This window comes from Saccoglossus kowalevskii, chromosome 3 (assembly GCF_978046115.1).
Source record: "Saccoglossus kowalevskii chromosome 3, keSacKowa6.1, whole genome shotgun sequence".
NCBI lineage: Eukaryota > Metazoa > Hemichordata > Enteropneusta > Harrimaniidae > Saccoglossus > Saccoglossus kowalevskii.
Genome location: NC_140643.1, coordinates 18515559 through 18529580, shown reverse-complemented (window position 1 = coordinate 18529580; position 14022 = coordinate 18515559). Strand labels below are relative to the sequence as shown.

At 37.6% G+C, this 14022-nt stretch overlaps 1 protein-coding gene across 1 annotated transcript; it reads right to left on the bottom strand.

The window, feature by feature from the left end:
* Window positions 1-7862: 7862 nt before the first annotated feature.
* LOC100369530 (paxillin-like) lies at window positions 7863-12758 on the bottom strand. The gene is made up of 6 exons (XM_002738308.3): window positions 12546-12758; window positions 9712-9751; window positions 9406-9589; window positions 9176-9296; window positions 8771-8898; window positions 7863-8516 (listed from the first exon to the last, which is right to left on the bottom strand). Exons 2-6 carry the CDS (start codon window positions 9744-9746, stop codon window positions 8436-8438), a joined length of 549 nt encoding a protein of 182 aa, XP_002738354.1. The 5' UTR covers window positions 9747-9751; window positions 12546-12758; the 3' UTR covers window positions 7863-8435.
* Between the last annotated feature and the right edge of the window lie 1264 nt (window positions 12759-14022).

The window sequence follows — 14022 nt, the reverse complement described above, 5'->3', positions numbered from 1 at the left end:
TTGATATGAGAAATTAAGTTGATTCCATTTATCTGGAGTTTAGCCCCGCACGTTTTAACAAAACTGCAATTTTATGACATTTCAGGTTTTATTATATATGGTTTTAATCATTTTAACAAAGAGTAGTTATTTATGGGAATGCATCAAAGTGGCACGACGTGACTTTCGGTGTACCGCGGAGTTCAGTCCTTGCTCCACTTCTCTTTGTCATGTATATGTATATATATATATGCATGACATATAAAACAAAAGTGCTCAATACAAAGTATATGTAGAGCGGATAGATACGGTAATAGAGGAATATTGTAACTCGACAGCACTGTACTGACCTCACTTATCAAGAGATTTATGTTTATGCTCCTGATGAGCGAGGTACTTGTACCTTACGAAACCGTGCTTTCGAGTTTTAATATTCAGGTACATTTGTAGTTGTCTTAATTCCTCTATTACTGTATCTCTCCCTCCTCTCTCTATTATTGTACCCGAACACAATTTTGAGATATGAAATACGAACCAATGGTAAATGATTCAAAAAATGCAATTTTCGTGGGATTTGACACATTTTTTAATGCGAAATATATTTGGCTGACCATATTTTTTTCTCTGGATTTTGTGAACAGGAGCATCAAATAAAGCTATATGGTAAAAGTCAAAACAAAAATCCGGTAATACGTTTTAATGGTAACCAACTAGCTAAAGTGATAAAAATTAACAATTAAACAATTGTCGAATATTTTTCGTTCTCAAAAAAAAAAAAATGAACTCAAGTTGCTTATTGGCGCCGATATAAATAGCCAAACATGTCTACACGAGACAAACGGCAAACGGAGTTGATCGGAGTCAAGAACACAATGGCTGCCCAGGTCGTGGTACGATACGAATCAACTTTCAAAAGAGGTTTGTATTTTAGTATAAGTTCTTCTGAACCCCTGTTTCACTGAACTGGGGGGGGGGGGGTGCAACAAATAAATCATTATCGTTTACTCCCGGTTTTTAAACCATAGATTACTGCGATGGATGGGGTAACCCGAAAGCGAAGTAACGGCAGTAGATATTTATTTATTCTGGGTATATACCGTTACTAGACAGTGCTTTTTCAAAGCCAAATTTTGTTGATCGAGTATATGGTTGGGCTTACGAAAGCCGAGTTCGGCCCAACGGAACAGCTCCACCAATCACTTGAGAACCAATATATTCCCAAAATGTGAGAATCTGTTTTGAATCTATACGGCAACACCTCCTAGATATTGACGGTCACCGGATGGTCGTCCTAATTCTGGGATTTTCTGTCAGGACATTTCTTGAGACACCGTTGATGCGTCCGGGAAGACAAGTAAGAATGTAGCAGACGATTTGTGCCAATTGCCGCCGACGAGTAACACTTATTTCGCGATCGAAGGGATGCAATTCGTTCGTCTACAATTTCCGATGTCGTTTGTAATAGACATAGACATTACAAACGATATCGACTCCTGAGATAATTCAATTGGAACGTAACTTGAAGAAGGCGATAGAGGGCGTAACTTCGACCCGATCCGTTTTACCTGGCCAGCGCCATGGTGTATCCCAGTCATATCAAAGCTCAACCCAAAGATTTATCGGAGCCGAGAGCGTCCAAACACAGAGAATTTTTCTGGTTCGAGCCGCTGGCTCCGATAAACTACTTTCATGTAAACGAGGTAATGGGTTTATTTATGGAAGTAAAGCATGTCTAGTACCTAGTATTATAAGTTTATTGAAACACGCACAAATCTTAGAAACATGACAAAGACAATTTATACTGGTACCCTAAATTCGACTGGATGAGTAAAAAAAGGGGCCGACTATTTACTGATTTGTCACCTCAGATTTTTCAAACATAAATAACCCGTTTCGAATAAACAAAGGGCAAAACATCTCAAAAACACAACAAAACTATAAATATCCTAGCAATACATTGACAAAAAGGTAAAAGATGTATTGTACTTCACCTTTTAGGAGTTGAATGTGAGACAATATTAATTGTTTTTGGAAAAACACATACCAAAAATGATTGACAGCAGAGACCTCAACAATTCCCAACATGCCAATAATCAAATCCAACGGGTCTTGGAGGCTTACTTTCAATAGATCGCAGCGAAGCGGCTGCTTTGCTAAGTAAATCTGGGGTAGTTTGTTGTACTACTGGGCGCTCATGAATATAATCCCCACATCTATATGCCCTCGTTATGAAAATCTTACCTCTATTTTATCAGTAAAAATCAGACACATGAACAATTTCTTCGTTTAATGATCCCACATTATGCTTGAAATCGAACGTAAAAAATTGAGGGGTGGCTCGATAAGGCGATGAACGTTTCTAAGTCATGTCGTCCACAGACCATCGTCAAAGCAACAACGTCCCTTTTACGAATAGATAAAACCATTTCATCATTGCTTTTTTTCACAGAATAAAACGAAACTTAGAAACATTGCACAGAAAATATAATTATGAGTGTTAATTGTAATTGTTCATTTAGATTAGCAAAATCTGTAATGTATTTTGTTGTTTCCGGGTCGTTGAGGTAGAATCCTATACTCATGATTTTAAATGCCCAGAATTTATTCATTTTTAATAAATTGTACTTCTCGGCAATATAAGAATATTGACTTAAAAAAGGTGGGGGTCGCCAGGGTTATTTTCGAGAAAATCATGGTGTATTTTAATGGATGGTGGCCATTTTTATCACTATTATAGTGCTTTTACCGTAGGTTCATATGGCAGAGATATTATATCAGATCTCAAATTATAGGCTGAAAAAAATAATATATTGTTAATGATGGGGTATTTTTGTTTTCCTGATTTCTTTTTCTTCAAAAATCTGGGTTTTAAAAAGTGTCGAAAAATGCAATTTTTGTTTAACATTGCGCTCTATGGAATTGTTCTAAAAAAAATATATTTTGAAAAATATTAGGACAAGTTTCTCAAAATACGTCACTGTAACACACAAAAGAAGGTTATTGTATTGTGCCATGAAACAATAGCTCCATAATTTTGCACAATAAACCAATGAACATTGTCATGCGATTTATAACCAACTTTCTCAAAAGTGTTGAGTAGGCTTCTACCTTAAATAAATCTCGTCTTATAAAGTAGTCTTGTGTTTTCATAAAGAGTACATGATATAACCCGTGTTCATACACCCGAAATAAGATTATATTTCAGGACTTTATAATTTTTGCAGGACTATTTCATTTTAATGACTGTCCAGTAAACTCTAGATCTGTGCGAACCCTATATAATAACATGTTGTTCGTTTTCTATTTTTTTCTGAACATATTTACTTTTTATTTTTCGGTGCCCCCCGTTATATTTTTCAAGTTATGATTACTCGGTCGAAACTTGATAATCGAAGATCTCCATTTTTTTAATTTATTTTCTCTATTTTCTCTCTGTATACATTGCAGGATCAGGATGAATGTTTCCACTTTCTTCTCAAGTAATAATCACGTGACTGTTATTAACGAATTATGCCAATTTCCCTGACAGATTTCAGTTCAACTATTTGTTCTCTAACCGACGTGGAACATTCATTTGAATTTAACCAGTTGTCCTTCGTTGCATGACGGTGCGAAATGACAATGGAGATGCAGTATATATAACCACGCTCTTGCTTATACATATCAATACAACACACGTCTCCGTTGCATGTACGACATCTTTCATACCTTCGCACCATAAGTGAAAACGGATGACTATGTGTATATAATAAACACAGGTGTCTCTAAATCGTGCTTCGTTTTGCCACAGAGAGTTAGAATATATTCAATTTGTATCAGAGATTTATCAAAGATGAAATAATATTCGTGACTGACCCCCGCGCGAGCCCCTGCCATATAGTATATTCTTGTAGCCATGAAGAAACGGAAGATGAGGGTTGGCTAACAAGCACTGACAGTTGTTCTGTTTTTTTTTTTTTAATTTTCTAATAAAACTACCCATACAGAAAGTCGTCTATTGATGCCGTCGGTGGGGGCGCAGCTTTATTGGTCTGATTGAAATTGTCGATGGGGGCGCCGCTCTATATTGGCCATAACGTTACCTTTCAAGGCTCATACCACTAATTGAATTTCCATAGACGACAATGTTAACATATGACGAGATTGATATATGAAAATGACGAAGAAAGTTGAAAATATGGCTCAAAAATGGGAAATCAACATGCCAGTAATCAACCATATGAAAAAAATTAACAAGTTGGCCAGCTCAAACTCTTGCAAATCTCAGGTAAACAAGACACACCTACTGTATTTGGATTGCACCAAGAGAAATCACTGGAAAAACACCAAGATTAGAACATCCATTAACACACAGAATAAACCCACAGGTACACAGCCGCTAAGTAGTAAACAAAAGACCACATGTTGGTCTCACCTCTGACCCAGGTGATTACGCCCTCAAACAGGGAGCACCTGAGACAAATAATATTTAAAAAATTTCATTGGTTCTTGCTGGGCATTTAAATTAATTAGTGGCATGAGACCTGCAACGACGTCCTAATTTGACTCGTGGTGTTTGGTGTAGCCCAAACCTTGGACTATATACATATGGCGTTCGAAATTATATAAGCAGCTATCACAGTATATGTCCGACCAGAACATATCACAGCTTACCTTATATGAAAAATTGATGATATATCTGCCCCGGTGGGTTATTTAGAGGATTCTTTAAATATTTGGGTCCCATGTTCAAACATTAGTTTTCATCAAATATTTGAATCCGACAATTTTGCAACAGCCAGAGGAAAAGCAATTATTATCGCAGAAAACAAAATGGAAAGTTTGGATACCCGGTAAATTATAGAACAATTTAGCTGCTTGGTAAAATATTTACATTAATTTTAAATAATCAACCGAGTTAGGAGAGAAAAGCACCTGAAAAAATTACTTTTTCATGTCAATAATAAAAAAATACATTACATGAAACGGAGCAAATTCTGCTATGCTCTTGTCGATTTCTCCAAGGCGTTTGATACAATGAGATGGCGACGGTATATTAAAGGAGTGTAAACGCGAACATTTTGGCCGAGCATGTGTTAAATCTTGTATCCTTACTGCTGTAGAATACACTACATGATTGTCTCTTTGTAATTCGCCAAGGCTGTACTATTATGTAAAGCCCTGTTTTATTTTCATTTCTCATAAATGAATTGTCAAGCGAACTACAGCAACGTGACGACCGTGTTAGCCAGCTTTTCCTATACCTCATTGAACTTTTCTGTCTATGTTGTGCTGATAATGTAGCTTTGTTTTCTGATACTATAATTGGGTTACAAATTAAATGTCTTTTCCCAAACTAAGTATTGTATTATTTGGAAAAAGTCTTGGTCAGTAAAATGGCTACTCAATAAGGAAGATGGCTGTATGAAGATAAACTCATTCAACGCCACAAGTTTTTTTGTTTTTTAGCCAATCAGAATTCATCTTCCGAGCCAGTGCAGATCAGCCGGGGCCTCGTAGAAGTAATAAAATTATTACACATTACAAATTCATGTATATTGCAGTAGTCTTTTCTTGTAGACGTCTGTATCCATCGGCAAACAAAAATCGTTAAAGGGGCACCTTCCAGTTAGGCTTAATTTCACAACAAATTTACTTTCTGGATTAAAATAACAATGGATAACAAAAGATAGATTAACATTGTAAACAACATAAACAATAGTGTCCCATGATTCTTTGGTGCAATCCATGGGATTGAGCGGTTCCCCTTTAAATGCTTTGTTTGCGATCATGAAAACTATGAATGAAATAGGTCATTTGAACAATGATGTATTCTTTAGAATTTTTGACTCAAAGATTTAGCCAATTATCGGATTATGGCAAGCTACGTAGATTGTCTGTCCCAGACAACGTGGAAATAACCACTTTCACAGTCCGTGCACCGACCACAACAACTTGAACTTTGTCATAATTACAACGTCCCTTCGATGAGGGTCGGCAAGGGGTATTTTCCTAAGCTGTAATCAATTGTTTTTATTTTCGTAATAATGTAATTTAAATAAATAAAAAAACGTAAATTCGTAGACATGAGCAAGGTGTAAAATGTAATCAGCTATTTTATTCATCCGCAATTATTACCCACGAACGGATCGTTGGGTTGTGAAAGTTTGTTATTTTTTCCTAATTTGTAGGAATCTGAAAAACGCGTTTTTCAACTTGTCTCTTTATTTGGTTTCAAGCCGTATTCAAGATGGCTACCCCATATAGTAAATATTGGTATTCATATTCCATGACCCGTCGACAGAAACCGCTATATCCACTGGATTTTCATCGGTGTTGCCACTATCGTCTGCCAATTCTGTTTTGAGTTTTCTTATTTCATCGGCGGCATCTTGAAATTCTTGCTCTAATAGTCTTTTAGCAACGTCTAAAACTTTCCGAGTGTTTTCTCTGAATGTGGTTCCAGATAGAGGAGGCGGTAATCCCATATAGCTACTAAATTTACGCATTGCGCGACGACCCTTTCCAAAGCCACGAGCCGCGATCACCAACTTATGATTCACATCAAAAGAATGTTCACTCTTTTTTGAAACAGGAAAAATGTCAGTCACGGAGTTACATTTTTTATTCGTGCACTTATAGTAAAGATGCCCCCCCCCCCCCCACAGCCATGTCGGATGTTCGTGTTTTCTGCCAAAACGACATTCCCTTTTTTACAACAACGACACATCAATATGTCACTGCCATTTTTGTTTACAGACTTTAACTCTACCATGATGAGTGAACCAGCATCTGTACCCAGATTTCCAACTCGTTGTCGTCGCCGTCGTCATCTTAACTGTAGGTGTCACAATCAAATTTTTTTGCGCAGAACTTTTGTTGTTACTGTCGATAGACTTGTCTTCAAACCACTCTTCGGGCTGACTATAATATGAGCCCAGGTCGCTTTCATTTAGATATCTTTTAACGGCGTCGGACATTTTTTCGGCCGCCAGTTTTGTTCATCTCAGAACTCCTTCACATGATATATTAGGTTATTCATGAAACTATGAATAGTTCCATGGGCTATTAAAACACTGTGAAAAGCTTGAAAGACTATAGTGTAATGTTTGTTTGTGCTTCGATCGCGATCGCGTAACGGATACTACTACAAGATATAATAAAGCCGGATGGTCAACAAATCAGTATGCAAATTAAATCCTCTGTCTTCAGTCCGACACTCAACATATGTAAATGCATGAAGGACGTGTTCACCTACAACTACGCTTCCGGGTATGAATCCAAATTACTCAACAAATTCATCGCGCACTGTAAATTCGGACCAAAGATAAAGAAAGTACACAATATAAGGTTGCATAATGCGTGATTTTCAGAAAAATGTTTTTTTCTTTTCTAGTTTTTCCCCACTGTTATCATCACGTGTACGATAGCTAACTTCGGTGATACCCAGCTGTATACAACGCCACAAACACGCTTTTTTTTACAGTAAGACAAGTACAATTAAAAAACGGAATAACCATAATAACACGCTTTATTCTCCCTAAGATTCACAAAATTACAACGCAATATTAGCATGCACGTCGTCATGACAAATAGACAAGTCTAACAGGTCTGCGTCAGTTGCTGCAATATCGCCAAAACATACCGTACGAGGGCGCAGTATACTCACGTCGATGATGTTCAAACTCGCTATTATTGTAATATATTTTCCTTTGAGCTTGGCAAGATAAACTCACTACTGAAGCTTACAATCAGAACTACTTACAATGTCTAACTTAAATGCCTTAAAAACTAAAATCTTAAATGTCTGTTATATATAGCACCATTATCGTCGAAACTTTAAAAAATGTCATAAAAAGATAACATAATAATTCATGAAAGACTTAAAATGAAGAATTTTCTCGAATACATAAATTACAACAAAGAATTGATTATGTCATTGCACATAATTAGCATAATTCCATTGTTACAGCCCATCGGAGAATATTTCAGAAATGTAATAATATGTTATATTAAATCCGGTTTACACTGGTAAATAACTGGTTTAGACTGGTACAAAGTCGTTTAGTCTACAAGTAAATGTTCAAAATTATCCTGATATATATATATAAAGTATTATACATAGAAATTAAAACTTGATTACCAATTTAATATAATATGATATGAATATATTAAACTACGTTTGATGCGTTACGAATTGCATTATTGAAGCATAACGTGCAGTTATTTCATTGTAAGTTGCAACTCAGATTACTTCGATTAGCGATAAAGCAAACGTACAATTTCTCGTGTTTTAAAGCCAATTACATAAATTTAGAAGCGAAAAAAGAAGATTAACGTTTAAATATTTGCCTTATATAAGAACTATTTGTCAAATAATATCATGTGACAAAATTGCCTGATATTATTACCATAAGATGTATAATACAATTCAAATGCGCATGCCCCGCGGCCATTGACGCTACGACCACGATGAATTAATTATTGATGCATTTTTCGCAGTAAGGCTTGTCGTCTTTCTTGTAGAATGAGCCAGCTTGCAGAGGAAGTTTACACCCCTAAAAAATATAAATTAAATTAAAAAAATGAGTATACATTGTAAAAAAAAGGTTGAAAAACTGTTGTTTGTCTGTTCCCTTTCTTATCATGACTACCCAGAATTATAAATACATGATTTTCGATGGGAGGTGAGCGATGCGGATGGACGCTACGTGGCCGGAATTCAGGCTCCAATTAGTAACTATAATTCTCGGTTCAGGCTCTGGGTATTCTGCCCTCAGCGGTCGACAATCGACATTGATTTTGCACTCACCTTGCAAGCGAAGCATCCAGGGTGCCATGTATGCCCCATGGCTTCCACCCATTGAGTCTCAATCTTGTCCTTGCAACCCTTGCACTTTTCAGGCTTCTTTTTACCGCCTAGAAACTTCTTCTCATAATCTGCAAAAATGATAAATTGTTCGTTTTTGTGTGAAAGTGCAAGTTGAATCGTTTACATTGCCGTCTTCGTGTTAAAGTGATGATGACGATGACAATAAATCTTGACATCACAAGTTATGGTGTTGATATGTGATCCAGCAAATATTGTACATTTCCTCGGAATGAAAACGGACTGGAGTAGGCGTATGGATAGACTGACATAACTACGCTCGTCGTTCTCATTTGCGTGCTTCGCGATATACCCCGGATGTAGCACTATTTTTACAATGTGCCTCACCTTTCTTGCAGTAGGGTTTGCCTTCGTTCACACTGAAGCTGCCATCTTTGAAGGACTTCTTGCATTCAGTGCAGACAAAGCACTTTGGGTGCCATTTCCCTCCTAAAGCGGACACGATCTCCTAAATAAGGCGAATAACACAGACAAATTCAAAAAATATTAAAAATCAGGGTCAAATACTTAAGAGTGCACGAACGGCAGAACTGACGAGGCAATGAAATATTACTTACACCAACTACTGGTTGCTTGCAGGCTTCACATCTGGCGGCCTCAAGTTTCTTATAGTCTTTATCGCACAACGGTTGTCCGTCTTTGCCTTGAAAGAAGGTCTTGCCTCTCAATTCCTCTTTGCATTCACTGCACGTGAAGCATTCTGGGTGCCACTTCTGATCCAATGCGGTAATCGTAGTAGAACTGAAAAGGTTCAAATGAAAATAATAAATCATAGAAACGTTTTTCTATGCAACAGAGGTCATTGGGTTCGAGTCGCTCGGAAGGTGAAGTGCGTAAATTACTTTGTTTTTATATTTACTCACGTGATGTCCTTCTTGCACTTCGCACAGACTGCCATTTTGTCTGAGGAGGAAAAAAGAGAAAACAATTGCTGTACGTGAAATGTGACGATGAGACATTTTACTGTTCTGATCAACCTACCAATGAATCGATTAATTGAATGACGTACTCCTGGAGTGGTATTTCCTAATTAGAAGTATGATTTATTATTATTTGTTTCGACTTAAACGTGAAAATATACCCACATTTCCCCCCATTTGTTGGCACTGCGTCAATTGGTTGTCGATGTCTCCGCTCACCAATTTAACATTTTAATTTGATAACGGCCACACTATTGTCACCCACTGATTACAATTGGAGTGACAGACAACTCACATTAGCTTCTACTCGTACAGTAATTTGTTTGGCAACGTTTTCCCTTTTCAGCGTATCATGGACAACCCGTGACACGCACTTCAACAATTACGTTGAACTTAAACATGAACTGTCATTACACTGTGCACGAATGGTTGCCAGGCAACTCGCGTTATTGGGCGGAGATCGCGATATTATACCGTATTGACGAGATATACCAGCAACTGTTACAGACCTGGGTCACATCGTATCATTATATTATTTTCTATATCCATTAACTAGCTAATTTGCATATGGTCGGTGTAAAGTACGGAGGTGTTACACAATGGAAAACAAAAATATCTGTATTTTTATCATAACGCATATAAACAATGTAAAACGACAATTCCGAAATAGTTGAAAGAACACAATTGTATTATTTCGTTATATTTACAATGTTAGTAGCATAGTAGCGGATTTTTTGCTGTTTTGAGGTAGTACGTCGGTCCTTGCCATGAAAGCTATGGTTCCAGTTTTAATGCCTAGCGTAGTAACACCGGGGTCGGAGTTGTTTCAAGGTCTGTCATTGGGTGTTGTCAGGAATGTGTGACATGTAGTTACAAGTGGCACTCTAAATCACGACTCAGGCCTCTTATATTTCAACACACCTACACATTGTTGACCCCCTCTTTACAGATTCGCGTCAATTATATCCCACGCACCGATTTGATGTTAATTTTACAATAGAATTGATTACATAAATCAGAGCTTATTATCAGTTGTAAATTTTTATGCCAGAAAAGAATTTCGCCATTTTCGAACAAATACAATCGAAGTATTGTAACGATGAATAGTACATGACTGTCTAATCCGATTGGCTATAAGTTTGAAAGAAAAAGTTGGCGGAGTCGAGACGTAATTGGACGAAAATGTTATACTGAAAACTGCCTATAGGGAAGTTGATCTCGTGACGCATAACTTTACACGTCGAGTATCCAGGCTATATTTTCACGATGCTAATAAATATGCATATGTGTCAATACTGTAAACAGTGTTTACAGAGGACGTTGATCCCGTTACGCATACCTGTATACCACAAGAGTGCTGCAGGTTTTATTTTCCCGACGCTAACAAATGTGCATATTATGCTTATTAAGCTTGGTATGTTTTTAAACCCCCCCCCCCCAGCTGTCAGTCTCCGAAAACTTTTCTTATTTGATAAGTAAATGCGTAAATACTAGTAGTTGTAGCATCATTTGACTAATTCAACGCGGGGGGTTGCGCGACCCCATTTGACACAACACCCCATTTTTAATCCGACATTGCCGCCACCTGTTGCCATGGATGGTATACCGTGGGGTTAAACGTTGGTGAGTCACCGGTACAAGTCATTGCAAAGTATACTGGGGTTGTCGGAGTTCTTTGCACCGATTACTTATCAGCCAAAACAGCCAATCAGCGTAAAGTGAGTTCACGCGAGAGTATCACAACCACACAGAGTCTGTTGACATATTGCAATGTAACCTTACATTTGGTGCCAAGCGACGTAGTCTGACAAGAACATATTCACATCGGTAGAATATTTCGGTTGCAGTGCATATGGCATTGACAGACATGGATATGCTGATGGAAACATATGTAATAATATTAAATGCATATCATATCAGAATGTCATTCAACGCAGTTACCAACGAAACTGACGTGTGATTGTTTTCTCCATCGCTGCTTAGTGACTGATAAAAACCATACAACCCGCGTTATATTTATTATTATGCGATAAAAGTCGAGTACTTCCCGAATGCCAATATGAGTAGTGATACTAGCATTTGTTGACTTGCCAGGGCTCGCCGCGCGGTGGGTGGGTGTGGTCACAAAATTCGCTTCATAAAAATAGAATTGAATATTAAATATGTACCATTTTTTGTCTTCGTCCATGTTTGTCGAAACATGTTTGTTTGTCTGTGGTATGTTGATTTAGTAAAAATGGCTGCAATGTGAACTGTGTGTGTTTGATACCGTACTTGTGTACCGACTATCCCAGGAGACATACCTTCCCGATGCCGTGTTTTGCGGCCCTGAGTGTAAAACGTGTGGAATTGTTTTTGGTTTGTCTGTTTGATCACAAATTATACAGTGAAAGTACTGGTTTGAGAATCTAGTGTGTCCGGGTGTAGCGTTTTTAACTTGAATATCTGTTATTACTCTGCTTTCCACCATCCAAGCAAACGACGGAGACGCCACTCTGCCCAAAATACCCGTTCTCCTTGGTGCCGCAAAATCACAGACTACGACGTGTCTAAATGAATGTATCTTCTTACAAGGGGGCACAACCATGATCGTTACGTTACAACACACCCTTTGTGGAGGGTGTACGTTCGTATTGTTAATTTAATACCTGCTACTCACACGTCACATTTACAATGAACATACAGGTCAACAGATGACACCACGCTATTCGCTATACTCATTTTGTGTATGACGTTTACACTGTGAGTGTATCGATACTGCAGTATGGTATACTCACCTGAATGAATCTAACGGTAGCCGCGCCTATTTTTTTTTCAGGAGATGCTTCTTCTTGCCCAGGTGCTCGGTCAATGCAACAGGTGGGCCTGCTTTAAAAGTTCTTGTATTTGTACACTTGCTAAGAACAAGGTGGGAGTTTGGTGACGAGTGCAAAAAACACACCACAGGAACCAACCCCTGGACGTGAAGGTAGCGTCCTCCATGACAAGTTAGTGTAAAATGGTGTGGTGTGCAAAATGCTAATCATGGCGTAGAGTTGCGGCATGTGAAGGAGAGGCCAATGCCGCGAATGCCAGTGTGATACACACGTACTGGTACCCACTGCAGATTTGAAGAGTTGTTCCATAATTCTCAATTTCTCCTCAAAATACATTTTCATTGGGCACCATACACTACCAAAAATAAGAACTGTCAACAACATTATTCCTAACGACATTGTCAAAAAAGGAGAACTAGTCCAATAAATGAAATAATTCGAAGTGTAAAACTATTATTAATACGTGTATATGTCAAAATACGAAGTCAGAGATTATCACATAACATACAGAACAAATATCAAGTTTCTAAAATTATTCTAATATTTTCCAGCACAGTATTCAGTGAAAAAAAATTGCTTGAAATTAGAATAGCCTCACCCATAAATATCAGCAAATGTAATTTACATAGACCCAATTGTCCAGTGTTGCGCCTCATACACACACGCACGTATGACGCGTATAACTTCCATGACGCATTGAAATGTGAAACGAGCAAATTTAGGTCAGTTAGTTGTTGAGTTGTGTCAACCATGTACGGTTTACTTGATATTGACAGGTTTAGGATGTGACCACTTGACCCAGATCTAGATCTAACCCATCCTCCAACTCGTTTGGAGGGGGCGATTCGCTTATCCGAAGGTCAATACATGACACCACGTTTTTTTTTTTTTTTATTTACCAACTCCGACAAATGTATACACTTTTATGAAAGACAATACATAATTACAGATCAAAAGTTAAAAGTTGTAAATAACGAGAGAATCACTGATACTGATAAATAATCAATAATATTACTCATGATAAAAAATCGTAAACAGAAAAATGTGTGTTTAGGCATAACACATATTCCTATATTACTAACCACTTTCTAGGCAATCCATATGAAATGAACGAATTCGTCGATGAGTTTTATTGTTTCAGTTACTAGTATTATCTGCGACGCGGCTTTTCATCGTTCAAACGTTCCTGCCGGCCAACAAAGGTATTCAGACATGCGCATACATGATCACACATTCGTGTCAATAACGTTGGGTTTGCTTGGCAATAATATAACATACCACTGTTATCAGTTGTAGACTCATTAATGTTGACGTGACAAGGGTGGTTACAATCATCGATAGCATAGCCTCAAGGTAGCGACTGTATAGATTTGGAGGTCAGATGCCAGTCGATGAGTTAATAGGTAACAAAAACGGACCTCGCCTTTACATATCACAA

Bases quoted from the DNA above. Each gene is read 5' to 3' on its own strand.
- LOC100369530 (XM_002738308.3), bottom strand. From the start codon at position 9,746: ATGGCAGTCTGTGCGAAGTGCAAGAAGGACATCAC. The intron at 9,297-9,405 runs GTAAGTAATATT...CGCCTTATTTAG, and splicing joins GCAAGCAACCAGTAGTTGGT to GAGATCGTGTCCGCTTTAGG. The intron at 8,517-8,770 runs GTGAGTGCAAAA...TATATTTTTTAG, and splicing joins CTGGATGCTTCGCTTGCAAG to GGGTGTAAACTTCCTCTGCA.